A 20,016-nucleotide genomic window follows, 5' to 3' on the forward strand; every position below is an offset into this window, starting at 1 on the left:
ATTATTGATTCTTATGTGATAGAGATTTGTCCCACAACCTGTAGTGCCGCGACGGGACCTAGGGCCTCACGTGTGCGGCAGCCACGTGCTTGTGCTACTGGGCGCGCGCTGATGCTTAAGTGCGTGTGGACGAAACTACATCACCAATTCTTTTTGTACAAGCTTTGGGATTATTTCCCTCTCCTCTTGCTCCTTAAAGGGGTAGGCTCTTGGGGGAGTAACAACGTGGATGACTTGTTTTATGTTTGAATTATTAGGGTTCATAGCCTGCTAACTTGCATAGCACCATAGGCGTCTTGCATCATGCAACTTATTCAAGAAATAAAAATTGAGCAAGAATGTTCGGGAGTACAAACTTGTCTAGGTGTCCATTCTTTACGGCTTCTAGAAGGTCCTTGAAATTTACAATGTTTAAGTACTAAATCTCATTTCCAGCACAAGTCAGAAATTTCTCTGAGTTCTCCTTTTTCTTAATGTTTCCCTGACCTCATTTGGTTGTTTAGTACGGAGCTTGAGTAAGTGTGTAAGATGTTTAGGCCAACTCCCAGTTGTCATGTATACTTCCTAGAAGTCCGTTCGCCGCCCTTTTCCTTTCCTTTAAATCTCGGGACGAGATTTCTTTAAGGGGGTAGGATTGCAACACCCAGGAAAACCCGCGGACGATCCGCTAGGGATCGGCGGACGGTCCACCAGAGTAACACCCAGATATTTAGCTGGATGTGGGCCCAGTCGTCATCTCCTCCTTCCTCATTCCCACCTCGACCAGAGACGAGCGGAGCTCGTCTGCTTGCTCCGCCGTCGCCTCCTTCCATCGATCTCCCTCCTCCGGCCACCATACATCGATTCCTCGCGCGAGCACCTTCCCCAGCACCTGCTCCACCTTCCCCAACCCCCAGCCCAGCTTGTCCCGGCCGGAATCGCCCCCGCCACCGCCGGTCACCATTGGAGCCGCTTGAAGCTTTGCTCCACCGTTGATCCGCTTCTCCGGTCATCCTCCGCTCGAACCGATCGCGGGAATGGAATCGTGGTGAGTCACTTGGGCCTCCTGGCCTCTTTCCCCCTCCCGTTGTGCGCCGCCGGCGCTGGTGAACCGCCGTCGCCGCCGCCGCCGTGCTTACTGCTGCCTGTCGAGTGGTCTGCAAAAGTGAATCGCGGACGGTCCGCCTAGGAGGGCCGGACAATCCGCAGGTCAAGTTAGAAGTTGTCTAGAGAGGATGTTGTCTCTGGTGGGTTCCACAGGGTTGAACTGCGGACGGTCCGCTTTTGGAGAGTGGACAGTCCGCCGTAAAGTCTAGGATTTTGTCTAGAGACTTTGTCGTCTCTAGTGGTTGGGCAGAGTGAACTGCGGACGGTCTGGGGCGGGACGGTCCGCCGTTAGGATTAGAAATTCATCCAGAGACGTCGTTGTCTCTGGTGGATTGGCGTAGGTGTGTTGCGGACAGTCCGCTACTGAGGCGCGGACAGTCCGCCAGTCAGTCTAGAAATTCATCCAGAGACGTTGTAGGTTCTGGCGAGTTGGCAGAGGTGTACTGCGGACAGTCCACTACTGGATCGCGGACCGTCCGCCGTATAGTTGTAAGTTTATCCAGAGACGTGGGTAGGTCTGGTAGGTCGGCAAGTTTGAGTTGAGGACAGTCCGTTGCTGCATAGCGGACAGTCCGCCAACTAGTTCATTTTTGTGTATGGTTCTTTTGTAAGTAGGAAATTTTAGCTGCACTAATTTGTGTCATATGCATGTGCATTAATTGGCATTTAATATATATTCATGCATATGCATTATTGCACCTCATTTAGGTGCGCTAGAGGTATACGTGTGGACGTGAAGCACGCGGTGTTGGAGTCGACCCACAAGACCGTGTTCGACGGATATCGCCAGAAGATGGAAGGACCCGCTGAAGCAACCAAAGACCCGGCCCAAGGTTGGAAGGGCCCAAGACCTTAATAGCATTAACACTGACTTAGTGTTACCCCAGGCAAGCCCCGGTGCACATCCGATTATTTAAAATTATGACAACTATATACGTAACTATTAATTGTGCATTAGGTTTATGAATTATTTGGAACCCTAGTTGCATGATCCCTAGGATTCCCTGAGTTATACTACTATGTATAGGACGATAGAAGTGCTATGCTTAATGGTTTTCCGGTAGAAGACGAGTGATCTCTTGCACTCGCGAGATATAGGATGTTTAGAAGTCGAGTAATTTCCGGTTACTCGCGAGATATGAGATATAATTATATTACAGTATATGAGATGTCGAATTTGATATGGAATAAATGGAGAATTGAAACCAGACGGGAAATGATGAGGATACATAGGAATGGCAGCAAGACAGGGTTCCTAGGTGTCTTAGTCCCGTCGGTGTCGATTAAGGACCGGTCGTTGTCGGCAGTGCTGATCGGGGATTAAATTGTACTAACCGCATGCCGGGAGTAGGAGGTAGTAAAAACCGGTAAGCCGAGTACTGCCTTGCTTCGAAAGTACAGGACTCCATCTCACCTCCTGGGGTGGTCGAGTAGTCGCGGAGAAACGGGGATGCATATATTACTTTTGGTGGTCTCACGTTGAGCTCGGCTGACCATATGATGGTAGGGCGGTCCTGTAGTTCAAGGCGGGGAGTGGAAAGGTTAGTACGTGTGGTTCGACGGGGCTTATACGTGCCATGTTGGTTAGGTCCACCATGGAAGGTTAAATCGAATCGATTCGCCGTGTCACACGGTTATGAGGGCTTTGATCTCTTTGCTGCATCGTAGCAAAATGTTAGAATGTGAGTTTTATATATATATATATATATATATATATATATATATATATATATATATATATAATGTTGAACATATTGAATTATTCTTGATTGCACCACCATGTTTGCTATAGTTTGTTTATGCAAATATTGGATTTGAGTTAATTTGTATAGAATCTGGAGCTAAAATATGGAAATTAAAGACTCACTTTAGTCGCTGTTTTCTGCAAAATAACCACCAGCCAAAGGCCTTGCATGTCTAGGTATATGGGCTAAGTTATACCCACTGGTCGGGTAAGTCTTGCTGAGTATTAGTTGCTCAGGGTTTGTTGTTTACCCTATTTCAGGTTTAGGTGCTAACTAGGTGTCATATCGGTGGGCTCGATGTGGCGCCTTGTCTTCACGTCTCGGTAGTTCTCGATTTATTTAGTTTGTTTTATTTATTCTCTAGTAAAAATGCTCTGTAAGTTAGATTCTTTTCCGCTGCTATCTTTTTGTTTGTAAATTTCAAATTCAAAGCTGTTTTGTAAAAGTCTTAGCGTAGTTTACTATTTTTGTAAGTTTATATCGTGCTGGTACCTTCTGTGCTCGCCTTCGTGTTAGACTTCTGGTGTGTTTCGATCGGCCTGTGGGTTGAAAACAGCCTGTCAAGTTACACTTAATTAAGCTAATGCGCCAAATAATGACGGTTATGCTTAATTAAACATTTTAACTTGGCGGGTCTGTCACAGTAAACATCTAGGCATCGTACCTTGTCGAGTCGAAGTTGCCGGAATTTTTCTGTTCTTCTTCTCTTCTTAGCCTTCTTTCCCAGTGGCAAGAATGCGTGCTTGATAACGTGTGAAATATAAATCGCGAGTAGAAACAGTAATGGCAAAAGTAACCAGAGAGATTTCATTGATCACTGAGTTCAATATTTATACATGCTACAAATGGCAACCGCCCAAAGGACGTGCCGATTCGGGATGTAGGGAGGGGTGCGAGATTAGCAGTTATAGATTAAGGGATGAGATCACCCCTTTAATTATTTTCAACAATTTGTAGGGGCGGGTGATTTTGTTACCCACCTCTAAAAATGCTTTTCCAGAGGCAGGTCAAAAAAATATAGTAACTTCGCTCCACTTTTAAGAAAGGGCTACTTTTTAAGCCGCTCCTAAAAAACAAAACAGGATGTTTCTCCAAATCATGGTAGTACCGTTTTTTTTCCCTTTAGCAGTCCGCATTTCAAGAGTTTGGTCATTCTTATGAAGTAACGGCAGTGTAGCTCTTGCAGCCCTCTTCGCTAGTCTCCAAAAACTAAAGGTGTTGTACCAAAGCTGGTATTCTCACCTCACTACAGTTGTCTGTATCTTTATAGTAGCTAATAAATGTTCTGTTGGCACCAGCAAAAATATTTCAAAACGGATCCCGAACCCAAGGGTGTAGATATAGTAGCAATAAAAAAACCAATAATAACTTAATTGTAGTACTTCCTGGAGGAGGGATGATATCTCTACATATAGATTTCTCATTAAATCCCCAAAAAGATATTAAGCCCGACTAAATCAAGAGTGGCTTACATAAGGGACAGCCTTTGCACATCTCTCTCCAACCATTTCCCCCCTCACCAGTGACCAAACACCGTTTACATTTTACTTAGTTGTTCCTGGTGCTCTTGGCCTTGGGTCCACCGAATTCTGCTAGCTAGCAGAACGTCCTCTCTGAGAGTTTGCAGATTGAGGTCCAAGCTTTGTGACCCTTGTGTTTCTTCCTCGCTGTTGTGATCTGTTGCGCGACAGATCTCAATGGATCGAGGCCCGCCATGGCTCTGGTACGGCGGCTGGGATCCATACTGGAACCAGAAGCAGCAGCGACAAGCATGGTATGGGTGGGACCGGTACTGGAACCAAGGAACATGTTTCAGCAACTTGGGCAGGAACGGCGCAACGCAGCAACCAGGAGGCCCTATGCAGCACTTATCCTACAACTCCTCACGACCTTTAGGTCATTTACTTATCTTTGTTTCAAGTTCTCAAAGAGATTTGTAAACTTCTATGCATTATTTTATTTAGATATTGAAAAAATATTTGAATATTACATGTTCTCTACATGCTGTATGATCCCTCTTCTTGAGTTTGTACATATATAATCATCAAGTTTTTCCTTGCGCCTTTAGGTAATCATGTATGAAATCCTTGTCTGTAGGTCGGCCATCAAGGCCTCCCCAGCCACAGCAGGAAAGAGTTTCTCTAGGGGGTCAGAGCTTGAACTCATCAGGACAGCATAGAGGCCATGATTTTGGCCAGGATAATGGCAAGGGACTGCTCGGGCACGGTGATGCTTCAACTCAGCCTGGGAAAACATCATTTCTGCCTCCAAAGAAACGGGCGGAATTCAAATCACCGGAGTTGCACAACTATCATGGGAATGGATCTGATGAGAATTCAAGTAAACCGGCTGCAGAAAAACCTCTGGGTCCAGAAGAAGTAAAATCCAATCCGAATCCAACACCAGCATCGTCAACTACGATAACGTTAGGCTCCCCGACTGCGGTGCCAGGTCCACCCCCTTTTGGAAGTTCTGATGTCGATGTGAGAATGATGCAGAGGAATGAGGACCAAGATGATGTGTTAGGTCTGGGTGGTTATATAGAAAAGAAAAGGTTGCTTTCAAAGGCCTCTTTCGTAGATGCTGAGGAAGAGGTTAAGGTCAGTAGGAAGAAGACTCGCCTTGGTTTTGGTCAGGGGCTAGCCAAGTATGAGCAGCAGAAAAAAGAACAAAATGGACAGAAACTTGTATCTGAACAACCTTGTCTGCCACCAGGTAAACAGATATAACTGTTGCTAGTATGACACATATCCATATGCCTGCTGAAATGGAAATGATTATGACCTTAATAAATTTCTGTGGCTTCCCATTTGTAGGAAGCAACGTTGACCTTGGTGATAACAGTAGGGATAAGACTGAAATGACTGCATCCTCCCAGGGCTGTAGTCCACCTACAGGTGATCACTTGTAAACTTGCTAATGTAATAATACACATATGCCGGCCAGACATGTTTATGATTTGATGAAATTCATGTAAATTTCCATTTGTAGGAGACATCGGTTATCAAGGTAAGAGCAGCACGAGCACGATTAAAACAGTGGTTCGCCCTGCTGAACTGCCTGATTTCTCTTGCAACCCTCCACCAGGTATCCAGAAGTGTACTCTTTCCACCCAGTCATATAACACCTAGATCGGACATGTTTCTGTGATTATCATTTCGTTTTTTGGTGACTTTCCAGATGCTGGAGCGAAAAGCAAGCCATGCAATAGCATTATTGACACAGCAACAGTGCCTGCTTCATCTCACGGACATTTTCCGTCACCAGGTGAACATATATCTTAACTTACCAGTTCATTAAAACCTATATATTACCTATACCGGTGCAGATAGATATGTTTATAAGTGTATGGAATTTCGCTTTTACGACTGTAGTAGGAGACGCTGATGATCATGTGAGGGGGTGACCAGATTGTATACTAGCCACTAATTCATGTGACACCTACCAGCCATGTTTCTGTGATAGATTCTAATTCTTTTTTTTTGTGATTTTCTAGCTAGAGGAGACAACTGTGACTCTTCCAATAGCATGTCAACAAGCAAGATTGGAACGGTGGTATCTGAGCTTGCTTCCTCTCACGGATGTGATCAGCCATCAGGTAACTGGACTTTGACTTGGCAGTATAAGACGTCACAGGATATGAATCTTCTAATTATGTGATGGCCAGTTTTGCTAGTTCTGTATATATGCAGAACCACATTCTGCCATTCAATTGTGACGGAGAATGCATGAACTGCACGATCGATGTTAGAACACACAACCATGCCACAAACATTAACACAGATTCTGCATCTTGCTCTTTTAGTTTTGTTTTTTTAAATATGCTTGGAGGTGATCAAGTGGATACCCATAAAACTATTTTACCATTGATTTTGGGCGTGTTTCCTCCAGTTTGATGTCTTGTTATTTCTGGAATGCGTCCCAGAAGGCGAGTATGATTTTGATGGAGTGATGGACCTCCTCAATCCCATGTGCTTTTGACTGCAAGCTTATAGAACATCATTATTACTTTGATTTGATGATGACGTCCAGATACACTCTTGTTAGTTGTCATTGAGAGAATTGGCCACTTTACAAACATATATATCACATTTATTAATTGAACTCTTACACATTGATTAATTGAGATCTTAGGGGAAAATATGACATTTCTGTGCCAAACTTATCAATGATATGAGATGTTCTTAATTTAATTGGAACTATGGACATATGCAAGCTTACCAGTAAGAGTCACCATTTAGTTCTAGTTGGAGGCTCCAATCGGAACAAAGGGACCCTTTAGTTCTGGTTAGTAACACCAACCGGGACTAAAGAGGTTTCAACGGATTATTTTAAAACGAAAGCATCCCAGTTAGTGTCAAATGGGCTATGTAGATGAGATGGTAAGGAAACTATGCACGAGAGGTCACAAGTTCAAGTCTTGGGTGCGGATTAAATGTTTTTTTTTGCATTGCACAGGCCCTTTGGTCCCTGGTGTGGGTACTGGGACTAATGATCCAGGGTCTTTGGAACCGGGACAAAAGGGGTTTTCACGAACAATACATTGTTAAGATGAAATAGGGGTGTAAATTGGTGACCCTTAGGTGCACCTCAAATTCTATTTAGTTCAAAATTTTGTACTACTTCTTCAAAATGAGATCTCATTTTAGAAAATTAGTACAAAATTTTAAACTAAAGAGGGTTGGAGGTGCACCAAAGGGCCACCAATTTGCACCCTTAATGAAAATTAGACTCTGGTGTGGAGTAACTAGAGCGACCACAATAGAGAACTGGTACCGAAGTGCCATTGCCAACAGTAACTGAATGATGAAGAGGGGGGATGCGAGTGGTGAGGAAACAATCCGTCGAAGACATATGTGTGGACGCGCCGGTGTCCATGACCCATGGTCTATTCTGCAGCGGCATCTGCTTAAGGGCGGCGATGCCGGAGAAGGAGACGCCCAGGACTGTTGCTGCAAAGTGGAGAAGTTGGAGGGCACGAACATGGTGTGTGCTTGCTGCTGGGGTAGGAGCCGAGGATGCCTGTGCCGGGCTGTCGACAACTGCTGGACCAGGTAGCCCATGGGTGGAAAACAAACCCAAGGGCCACTTGGCCGCGGCCCACCTTGCTACGAAGTGGTCTGCTGCTGTTGCTGGCTGCCCGTGACACCACAGTTGCAGACGCCACAGCGATTGCCATGTTTGTTGCTAGAGCTGGAGGAGGCACCTGAAGTTGGCGCAAAGCCGCCAAAGCCTGTGGGTAGTGTGGGACCGCAATTGTCGGAGCCTGAGCCTTGGGAGACAGTAGCGATGATGGCAGTGTCAGCGGCCACTTTGATCTCGTTAGCGAGGCGAAGCTCCTCAACGAAAAGCATGCTCCTAGCCTCGGTGAACATGGGGAGAGGCTTGCTATCGGTGATGTTGCCTGTAGTGGTGTAGTAGGTGCGGTTCTGACCGCGCAGCAGATTGAGTAGCAGTTGGGACTCGGAGACGCTGTGGCCGATGTTGCGAAGAGCATTGGCGCAGGTCATGACATTCTGGCAGTAGTCCATCATGGCAAGATCTCCATGAGTCAGAGAATGGAATTGGTAACTCAGAAAAATAGCATGGGGTTCCTTGTTCACCTAGCACAGATTGTCGATGGCGACGTAGAGAGCACGAGCGTGCTGATTGGGCTCCATGGAAAGCGCGAGGATGTCATCAGAGACGGAGCCGTACAACCAGCTCCTCACACAGCAATCCTCTTGTACCCACAATTGTACCCATTGTGGGTCATTGGTGTTCTTAGCAGTTCCATCAATATGATGCATGAGTACAAACTTGCCCACCATTTTCTGGAAGAAGGCGACCCACTTGTTGAAGTTGGGTTTCTTCATCTCCAGGTTGATGGGGATGTGAGATTTGATGCCGATTGTTGCAAATGGGTTGATGTAGATGGTTGGAGCAAGTGATGATATTGAAGATGACGCCGTGGTGGAAGTTTCGGTACTTCCCTTAATGCCAGACATGATGTAGAGGCCTGAGGGAGTTCGACGCACGGAGAGAAGGTGGCACAGTAGAGAAAGCGCGTAGGATGGCTGGGAGCCCATGCTGCAAGAGAGGCAGAATCTCTGCTGCGCGGCATTAAAGGCATGCAGAGGGGTTGGGCAGCGGCGTCAGACGGATGTGGCGGCCCTAGGGCATGGTGTGCGTGCGGACATTGAGAGGATGGCGGTGTTAGGGTTGGCAGTGGAAGGAGAGGATTGAGATGCAACCCAGTCTAGATACCATGTAGAAAAATTGGGAAGCACCACACAACTTGAGCTGGAACAACGATTCCACGGAGTGGAGCAGCGGCATGAGGAGCTCGGCGACGCCTGCCTCTCCTATGCTGGTGACATGGCGATGCGGGCTGACATGGATTGCGCATACGGTCATGACCGCTTTCAGTTGGTGTGGAGGGTGGTGTTTTTCCTAGTATAAATATTTGAGGTACGCAACATACTTGGTATTTGAGTTGGGGGTTTAAACTCGGCGATTATTTCGGGGGGGGGGGGGGGGCTAAAAAGGACTTTACGAAAGACAGATCTCCTGCCATTTGCATTCAGAAAAAAAGGACTTTATGAATAACGGTTAGACCAGACATATTTATGTGATTATCAACTTTCTCATATTTTTCTGCTGTAGGAGACACCGGTGCTCTTGGAAATAGCAGCCCAAGCTTCGTGAGTTTGAGTGCAACGGTGATCAATGCAGATACTGCGCTTTCTTCATGTAACACACTAGGTAACAAATGTTAACTTAGCTTACAAGAAGTATAGCATCTAGGTCAGGCATGTCTATCTGATGATCTTCTTAGTTCAATTTGGACATCCATCCATGCCCTCGACTACTTTTGACAATGATCATATGTGTTTAACATGCATGAATAAAAAACTTTATTTTATAACTGCATCACACATACTATAACACTGATTTGCTTGCTTAATTTCTGTTTTATCTTTTTCTAAGAAAATGTGGATCCTATATTAATTAACTATACCTTAAACTTGTATGGTCTTCCTCGTAGTTTATGCCTTAATTCCATGTACTCTTCACTATACAAGATTATTTCCATCCTCAATATTTTCACTAGTGATGACGAGATCTATCAAGGAATTGACCTGTACAGATATATACGCTATTAATTTACTGAACTCTAAGTAGTGGCGACTTAATTTTTTTCCAACTTGTCAATGTAAATGGATAAGAATAGCTAATTGTAATGGGATAACCTTCAAAATTGGGACCTAATAAGTACACAATCGATTTAGTTCTGCTAGATGTGTGTATATTTGCTTATTGTATTGTGACGTTTTTAAGTAAATATATGGTACCAGCTTATTATGCACCGTCTTACTTGAATTAACGAATGGAAAAGAAATCGATGTTTATCATCGGATGTTCACTGGCACATTTGATATATACTTTAGATGAAAAATAGTAATTGCACAAATATATCCTAACATATATATGAATGTGATATAACAAACTCAGGTGAAAAATAATGATCCTGTTCTCCATATTATTTTGATTTTACATATGCATAGTAGTAAATGTAAAGCATCACATGTTGTATTATGTTACAATATTACATAGTGGAACCCGTTAGTCTTTGACTTTAGCTTCCTAGCTAGGAGGTAATGTTCTTAGCGCCTAGAATTTGATTGCATATATATAGTGGTGACCTAGGACTGCTTGAGTGTAGAGTTATATCAAGTTATTGTCATGGGCATCTGTTTACATGTGAAAGAAAGTAACTTAAAACCTGATTAATTTGTTGAGAAACTCCCTCATAATCATCAGTGTTTCAAAAAATTTCATTTTTTATTCATGCTAGAGTGGAATCTCACAGTTTCATAATATGCGCGCAATTTAATTAATCATGGATTACGCAACAAAATTTTTATCCAATCTATCCTTTTCTAATACTGATATTTTAAAATGCAGATGGCAACAATGCTAAATCGACAAAGGTTCAAGATAGTGCACACAAATTGGTTTCGCAACGGAACAACAAGATTCAGAAGAGTGCCAGGCTGCCAGCAATAATTCTTAGAAAGTTACAGAAGGCTAGGAAGATTCTGAAGAATAATTTGTTTGAAGAGGCCCAAACTAGTGAGCTTCAAGGGCCAAGCTTTGAGGCATGGTCACAGGAAGAAAGGGATGTCTTTTCAGAGAAGATTACAACATTTGGTTTGGACTTCACAAAGATCTCATCTTTTCTTGTGCATAAAACACCGACAGATTGCATTGAGTACTATTCTAAGCATTATAAATCTGAGTGCTCTACGAAAGCAAACAAATGTCCGCCGCCAATGATGCAACCACAAGAGAAGTGCAATAATGTGAATGATGCTGCACCGTATATGTCTGGTATGGCAACAGCCACAGCTACTAAAAATTATAAAAGGCTGAAAACGGTGGCAGAACATATGAAGAAACCTGCAAACCAAATATGCCATGAATTAACAGCTCATTTCCAATCTCACAGTCTTCCAGATAAGGGGCAACATGTTGAATCATCTGTGGAAGAAAATGAACAAGTAACTGGAAATGTATTAGTAGGTGAAATGAATGCTTCATCACTACTTGGTATGAACTCTCCTATCACTAACTCTGATCAAGCAGGCCATTTGACAGAGTTGGCAGAGTTGAAGAATTTGATCGAGGACAGCTTTTCCAATGTGGATTCTGCAACTTGTATCATGCAGTCTCACTCTAAGGTGAAGGAAAATGTACCACAACTTGTTCCGAGTCCAGATCCTAGCGATGGAGAAACCTATCTGGCTGATGGAGCCAGTCGACAAGGTACATCCAAAAGATCATTGTCTTTACCTGAGAGTTGTCAGAAAATGCCGAATGGTACAATTGATGGTAATCAGATCAACAGTGGCAAGGAAAACCCTGAGCCCCGTGCGATATCGGAGGAATGCAATGATGCTGCCAAGCATTCATGGAATGACGACACAGAAACTAACTCAAATATTGATGATGACAGTAACGCCCCATCTGACATGGCAAATCCTAGAACTGATAGCGAGCCTGGCATTGCTATTAATGGTGCTCGATTAAGTGGTCATCATGAATTTGTGGAGCCGCTGGAGGATTCAGAAGCATTCAAGATAGGCCCAGATGAAAATAATGATAAGGCCATAACAGATGAAAAGAATCTAGAGAAAAGCGTCGCTTCAGAAAAAGGTAGTGGTTTCCAATTGGGCTGCACTGTGAATTCTAAGGAGACAGAAAACGTTGACACTGTCTTATGTCCAGAAGGGAATGATCTCAATGCACATCCGATGCAGGCCTCAGATGGAGCATCCAAAAATACATGTCTGTCATCAAGTACAGGTCCTGCTACTTTGCAGACAGTTTATGGAAAATCTTCTCGTGGCGAAGTAGATATAGATCTGAATATACGGGTTGATGTGGCTCCACCAGATGTGGCTTTAGTAGCTTTGGATAATAATCTTGCTGAAGCTTCCTTGGATCTTAATGAACCCCGCCAGACCACAGATGATGCTGCAATAATGGAGCATGAGTCTAGTATCACAGCAAGGGCAACGACTGATTTAGGTGGTGACAGTGAATCTGCAATTGATCTGACCCATGTCCAGGAAATACATCAGTCAAAGACTACAACTAGCCACCAGCCTGCCAACAATCAACCTGCTGGCTGCATTATGCTTTTTGGTCAAGTTATTTATCAAGCCCCATCCTCGACAACAAACCCTACTTCCAGTCAAACAAACCAGATTGTTGTCCGCTCAAGAGACATACCGTCTAATACAGTGGTTCCTGTTAGGGCAAGCGGTGGCCAACTATATCCTTCAGGACCCAGCATTTTGAGAACTGCCCCCGTCAACCTTGGCCAGCAAGAAGTTATGTCAAATACTATGATGCCTTACGGTTCATCGAACGGTGCTGCAGCTTGTCCGCCACTCCGGCCTGGGAGCAGTGCCCATGTCAACATGAGCCAACAGAGACAGCATGTTCAAATGACACCAATCAGCAGCATGATAAGCAGTGCCCTTGCCAACTTGAGCCAACGGAGACAACATGTTCAAATAACGACGCAAGGAAGCAGCAGCAGCAACCTCATCAACTTTCCTTACTTCAACCCTGGCCAACAACAGTGGCCAAGCAGTATTCTGGGTACAAGCGGAGTGGCGATGGGTTACCCTTGCTTGCCTTCTTTCTCCACTCGAAACCAACCTCCTACAGCTATTATGCCATCTATAATAAATATAGAAGACGCGTCAACAAGCAACACGAGGTAAGCAGCTCTCTCTCTCCCTCTCTCTCTCTCTCTATCTCTTTCACTCTCTCTGACAACATTAAATTGGTATTTGTTGTCAGGTTTTCAGCACCAGCACCAACATCAGGAAGAGGAAGAGGGAGAGGGAGAGGGAGAGGGAGAGGGCGAGGGAGAGGGAGATCTCAATCATAATCCATGGCTTGCATTTCACCTCTCAAGGATTGAATAAAGCATGAAGAACAATCAGTCATGTGGCACTATTACTCTCCAGTAAGGGGTTCAAACCCCTCCTCTTTCATAAGAAAAACTAGTACTCTCCTCAGACTACATGGCACCATTTATGTGTCATTGTTATGTTATTATTATCATTGTGGGCAAGTATTCGAGGATTATTGTACTTTGGGTATTTAAGTTTGCTTCTATGCCATCAGGGCGAGCTAAAACTCCCGTATTTCATATTATTATATGCACTCAATTGGAAACTATTTCTATGAGATAACTTTGATTTCTCTTTCATTGTCCAAATATTTTTTCTCAATTGACCGTGAAATAATAATCACATCGATTTGACAATCACTTAAATTAAAGTGTGCATGGAACCCCTGCAATTGTATGCTTTTGTTTAGATTACCCAATCCAGCTCTAGAATGTGGTTTTTTATTCCTTATTTTAACCAAGATAATGCAGACATAGATCACTGCCTATATATATATATATATGTGTGTGTGTGTGTGTGTGTGTGGATTAAACCCTGTGATTGATATTTTATTTAATAGGTAGGGTTTCCATTCTAATACAATCTACCACAGAGCGGAACATGAACCGTCACGAAAGCCCCAAATACTGTCAGGAATCAGGTTCATGGTTCCTTGCCGTCAGGACCAGCTGGTCAGGAACATTCCCCGGCAGGAGTAACCTTGGTTTTTCTGACGTATCAGCAGTCAGGAACTAACCTATCAGCTGTCAGGATAGATGGCTGTATGCTAGCAGTACATATATTGCATCCCAGATTTACTTTTAATACCTAGCCGATTCTCTGTTCATAGTACACATTTAATCAATATACAACACTACGGGAAAATGCGTATTTGCAGTGTGCCCCAGCTTTTGCCGTGTACTGTTTCACGGGCACGGCAAAATGCACATTTGCGGTGTGCAGTGAGAAAGACATACGTCAAAGATAAGGCACACGGTAAAGATGTATTTTGCTATGTGCCGCGAAGAAATACACACGGCAAAGCTAGCCATCACTTGTCATCCATGAACAGCATATGATTCATCACAGCGCAAGTTCAAATGACATCCTAATCTAAACCGTACTAATTATTGCAATTATCACTGCTAGAAAACGACTCATTCGTCCACGGCCATTAGTACCGGGCATGCTTTAGTCCGGTACAAATGTTGGCATGGAGTCATTTTAGTACCGGGCCAAGACAATGGCCGGTACTAAATGTAGCAATTTAGTACCAGCCGGTGTCTTGACCTGGTACTAAATATATTTTACCCTCTTTAGTACCGGGTGAAGCCCTCACCCGGTACTAAAACGCAACGTTCCCTTGGTAGCTCCACTCTCTCTCTCCCCCCTTTATCTTGAACCCTTATCGTCTCCAGACTCACACTGGCTCCTCAGTCCTAGCTTCTCCTTCCTCTCTCTAGATCTCTTCCCTTCCTCTTCCCTTCATCTGCCGCCCTGGCTGCGGGCGTCGCCAAAGCGCTGGGAGGTCGGCCACTGACGCACACGGCTGCCATTGGTGCAGGGGCCCGCCGGCCTAGCTGCGAGCGCCGCCGGTGCATTGGGAGGCCGGTCGCTGGGCATCAGCGGGCGCGAGCTTGGCCGCCGGAGGGCCGCGGCGTGGGGGGAGGCCGGCGGCGGCGGCGGCCCACGGCGCAGAGGAGGCCGACGGCGCGCTGGGTTGGTACGGTGGCTTGCGGCGCGGAGGAGGCCGGTGGCGCGTGGCATTGGCGCGGCGGCTCGCGGCGCTGACGGCTGGGCGGGGCGGGCGCGGACGGCACGGCGGGGCGGCCGGCGGGCGTGCACGTCTTCGCGATGAGTAGCTCCGCCATGGACGCCGACGGCAACAACACCGTGGAGTTGGACGAGCTCGCCTCCTCCATCGCGCCGCTGCTCCTGGGGCCTTGCCGTCGACCCTCGGCGGCACGCGCGGTAGTAGCTCGGGGTGGCGGCGACACGCGCGGCAGCAGCTTCGGTCGGCGGCGCTCGCGGCAGCAGATCTTGTAATTTTTGTGAAATTCAGATCTTGTGATTCTTATTTAGTTTGGGATTCTTGTGATTTGTTAAATAAATTTTTGATTCTTGTCAAATGAAATCTTGTGATTGTTGTGACTCTTGTAAAATTGGGATTGTGTAGTTCTGAAATTTATGATGGCTGCTGTGGGAAGAAAAATGAAAGAAAATGTGAAAAGAAAAGGAAAAGAAAAAAGTCCACGGATGTGGTAGGTACAAAGCGATTTAGTGCCGGTCGGTGTGACCGACCGGCACTAAAAGATCCATTTAGTACCGGGCATTTTGACCGGTACTAAATGCAAGCACATTTAGTACCGACCAAACAGTACCGGGCGCCCGACCGGTACTAATCGGGGGTTTCGGCCCGGTACTAATATCCAATTTTCTAGCTGTGTATATATTATTTCATTAATTGGCTACAGTTACTGCATGTCCTGCTCTTATTGTGAGTTGAGAGCAGCATAAAAAATATAACAAAAAGAGAGGCCTTTTCACTCTCAACATTATATATACTAATTTACTAACTACACAAGAGGTTAATTATGCCCTTCACCAGCAGCCAGTCCCCTTACGGGCTCCAACTTAACAAAAGGAGAGCAGTTTTCACTGTATAAAAGGAGATAGGAGAAATTGTATTAGTAATATGAAGAATAGTCTGATGTTGATTTGATAGCTCAACAATGATGTTTGAATAGGAGTAGAAATGAAACAATGGAAATTTTTCATCACCTCAACATATGCAAGCATTCCGTAGATGTTTCAAAATGCATAGGTCAGAGTTTCAAAATGGTATATATGCTAGCTTGGCCTATTTCGACATGACACGCACGCGAACCCACGCCTCTGCCTGACAAGTGGTACAAGGGTGCCGCTCGAGGACCGGAGGTCTGGCAAGCACACTCTCATTCAGCAGAACCATCATGACGGCGTGGACCAGTACCCCACGCCATCTACGGCTGCCTCGCCAAAACAATGGGACGGGATGCGGCCCGTCACCCTTTTCCATCGGGCCTAGAGTGAAGGAGGCATGCTGGGCTAGCGGGCCCGTCATGCACTACTAGGATCGGGGGAGTGGAGATCCGACCTCCCGACCCCCTCGAGGAGCGTTGATGTCATCTACACAATGGAGAAGTTGTACACCATAGTCACCTGCGTCACGCCATGCCAAGGGGATCACAGACACGACCCAGGCCACATCAGGCGGTGCCGATCAGTAGGTGGATAGGACTTGGCATCGTGACATGATGGAGCACAACCAACCAGATGCCCTAGCTAGGAGACATGTAGTCCTCCCGACCTCACTTCTAGGATGTCATCCCTAGGGGGCGAGGTACCTGTTCTTCAAAATTGTAGCCGAGCCAACAGAACTACATAAGTGAAGTTGGGCCTTCTCTTTCGAGGTTCATTCTCTGGAAGAACATTTCGCAGCCCAACTCTCTCACACATGCATGCTCGCTTGTAAGTGCCTCTCATTGTTGGCAGGCCCGGCCCTAAGGGACGGGGGTGAGAGGGGCGACCAGCCTGGGCCCCCGAAATTTAGGGGCCCCATAGGTGACTAACTAGTAGAATATGTATATATTGACAATATTTATGTATATATATAGGCATAACTAATAATTTAGTCAGTTGTGGGCTATAAATTATTGTCATGTCATCTCAAGCCAATCTAATAGTTAGCACATATAATAGTTAGATATATAGGACTGCGCTATTATTATAACAGTTCTTTAGAGGACCCAGACTCCAATCTCTCAGCCCGGGCCCCCAAATTCTCAGGACCAGCCTGATTGTTGGTAGCTAGCATTCGGTCACAAAAAAGTTGAAGCTCACACTACCCACAATGGATGTAGGACAGTTGCCTGAACCAGTCTGAGCCCTTGTCTTCGGGTGTTAGTCACTGAGTTATAGAGAACCACTAGTGGAAATAGTTGTTTTGGTGACGAACAACTTTTGTCACTGTAGAAGCCAAATTCATCATAAAAGTAGTTCAATGACGAATCCCGCTGTGTCAAAAATGGAGCGTTAAGTTTGTTTTCCCGTGACAAAATGGGCAGGAACGTCACTGAACACTTTTTCCTGGGATAATGAAACTTTAATCACAAAAACTATTTTGGTTATGTGACACTATCGCAGAAACGTCATAACACATTTGGAACCACATGTCCACATCCATGCCATCAATGTCGTTAACTGACGTGTCTAGGCCACGCTAGCACTCCACGTGGTTTATCCAGCTGGCAGGTGACGTGTCGGGTAGCACGTGTTGGAACGAGGACAGCCACGTGGTGACACAACGCAAGCCCACGTGTCATTTTGCTACAAGGCCACATGTCACTTTCATGTTTGTCCATGTGTCACTTTCTTATTGGTCCACGTGTTATTTTGTTATTCATCCACGTGTCTTATGCCTATTGGTCCACGAGTCTATTTTGTAGTCTCGCACGTATCTTTTTCTTATTGGTCCACTTATCTTTGCTTCAAGGTGTCCACATGTTGATTTCCATGTGTTCCATGTGTCATTTTCATAGAGTTACACGTGTCAATTTCTGATCAGTCCCCCATTTCAGCACAAACAATTTCATCATAGACCATTTTGTCATAGAATCATACACTAGAACCAAGAACCAGAATGTAAGCTGACTAAGATCAGAATATGCCAGAACACTACAGGAAAGTCACAACAAAATAAGTTCATCACACCACCACAATTAGTACACTAACTATTCAGAACTAGACATTAGGACATCACACAAGTACCGGAGGTCATGACAACGGTTCCACACATATAATCAATGCTGCGAAGCGGTACCAGGGTTGTTGAGCTGCAAGATTGTCTTAAGGATGATATTGCTCTCTTCCTGTTGCTTCTTCTTTAGCTCCTCATACTGTCGTTGAGTTCTCACCAGCGCTTCCTTTGTTGCGTCACTACTCTTCTTTAATTCTTTAACTTCTCCATGGAGAACAGCTACGCCAAGCACAAAGACAAGCGTGAGCACACCTCCAACAAGCACAAGTCCGGGAAGCTGGACAAGGATGCTCTCAAGAAGGCCAAGATTCGAGCACTCGCTTTCCTTCCTTCTCTTAGCGACATAGATGTCGACTCCAATGATCATGAATCATCCTTGAGCGACGACGAGTGCGATAAGAAGATCACGGAGCCGCTGAATGGACTGTGCTACGTTGTCAACTCTACCCATAGAGGCTTCTGCACCATGGCACTTGGTGATGAGGAGATCGGCAAGGGCAAATCTCCCGACGACGAGTGTGCCTCTCAGGTATCACTCTCTCCTGATGAGGTTGATAAATTGAATGCTGCCTTAGCCAATCAAGATAAGCTGCTTAGGCTCGCTGTTCATGAGAGGAAAGAGTATATGGCTAAGCTAGAAGTTGCGCTTAAGGAGCCTGAGATTGCTAAATCTATTGTTGTAGTGTCTGACGAGTTTGAGTGTGATACTTGTGCCATTCACATGTCTAACTTTGCTAGCTTGCAAACCAAGTATGCCACTTTCTTAGATGAATTTGATGAGATTAAGGCTAGGCCTACTTTGCTAGGTGCATGCAAGCTCTGCTCGAGCTTGCAATCTGAGCTGGCAGAGAAGAACAAGAAGATCGCCTTGCTTGAGATGGCAAGTTCAGATAGCCAAGTGATGGTAAATGTGCGCTTTGTGAAGGTTTAGTGCTAGAACTAGAATCTTGTAGGCATGATAAGATGAAATCTGAGGAAGAAAACACATACCTTTGGACCATCTTGAGCTGGGTGTCATGCAATGAGCCACAGCATGTACAGAGTGTTGGAAAAAAAAGGATAAAAGTCTTGTAAAAAGAATTGATAACTACTCCTAAGTCATTGAAGTCATGCTGGAACTAATAATTTTTTGAGCATGGCAAACAAAAATTTAAATTGTAAATGTCAACCAAATGATTAGCTCGTATAGGGACTTACAACTGCTTCTCGGGCCGTGTCACTCATACCGTTCTTCATGCTGGTATGGCAGACCTTGAAGGCTTCTAAGGCATCAATTTGTCTGTCATTTTCAGTAATTGTCTCCTGGGGTTCCTCCTCATTAACTTTAGTGGAATCTGTATCGTTGGTCCCATTCTTGTGCTGATGTAACAAAATGGAGGTCACACAAACAGCAAAACCATGACAATCAAGCAGGAATTAGAAGTATGAGGCCGCGCCGTTTCGGCGGCCTCCAAGCGTGTCCACGTTAGCCTTGTGAAGCTGATCCATTCGATGTAATTTGTGCGACTCAGATAAACTCATTCTCCTTTCTCTCAAGGTTGGGAGTGCTCATCCAGTGCAAGTTGATGTACTACGTCAGGCTGGTCTGCAAGTTGATGTCGTCCTTCCTCCAAACTTTGAAAGCGACGTGAGCTTGTGCATTGATGGTGTTGCCACCTTCCTCCAAACTTTGAAAGCGACGTGAGCTTGTGTATTGATGGTGCTGCCACCAAGCCAGTGAAATTTGGTGTGCTTGGTAGAACCGTTCTCAAGGGAGGACACAACATTTAATGAATGTGCACTATTGCATAGGTATCCATTTTCTCACCCTTCTGTTCATCTCTCTGTAACTTTCCTTGACGTCTAGTGCGTTGCCTGGCTATAAAAGCATGGGGCTGCCTTCTTTTCATCGCACCCCTCCCTTCAGCGCACCCTCTCCCGCAGTCTTGATATAGTG

At 45.1% G+C, this 20,016-nt stretch overlaps 2 protein-coding genes across 2 annotated transcripts; one reads left to right on the forward strand and one right to left on the reverse strand.

Moving 5' to 3' along the window:
- Positions 1-7,939: 7,939 nt before the first annotated feature.
- On the reverse strand, positions 7,940-8,362 carry LOC120680955. Its single transcript, XM_039962518.1, has one exon. The coding sequence runs from the start codon at positions 8,360-8,362 to the stop codon at positions 7,940-7,942; it is 423 nt and encodes a 140-aa protein (XP_039818452.1).
- Positions 8,363-18,035: 9,673 nt separating this feature from the next.
- On the forward strand, positions 18,036-19,981 carry LOC120683471. The gene is made up of 2 exons (XM_039965546.1): positions 18,036-18,609; positions 19,618-19,981. Exons 1-2 carry the CDS (start codon positions 18,289-18,291, stop codon positions 19,762-19,764), a joined length of 468 nt encoding a protein of 155 aa, XP_039821480.1. The 5' UTR covers positions 18,036-18,288; the 3' UTR covers positions 19,765-19,981.
- The last annotated feature ends 35 nt before the right edge of the window (positions 19,982-20,016 follow it).

This window comes from Panicum virgatum, chromosome 7N (genome assembly GCF_016808335.1).
Source record: "Panicum virgatum strain AP13 chromosome 7N, P.virgatum_v5, whole genome shotgun sequence".
NCBI classification, from domain to species: Eukaryota; Viridiplantae; Streptophyta; class Magnoliopsida; order Poales; family Poaceae; genus Panicum; species Panicum virgatum.

Bases quoted from the DNA above. Each gene is read 5' to 3' on its own strand.
- LOC120680955 (XM_039962518.1), bottom strand. From the start codon at position 8,362: ATGGACTACTGCCAGAATGTCATGACCTGCGCCAATGCTCTTCGCAAC.
- LOC120683471 (XM_039965546.1), top strand. From the start codon at position 18,289: ATGGAGAACAGCTACGCCAAGCACAAAGACAAGCGTGAGCACACCTCC. The intron at 18,610-19,617 runs GTATCACTCTCT...CTTTCTCTCAAG, and splicing joins ACGACGAGTGTGCCTCTCAG to GTTGGGAGTGCTCATCCAGT.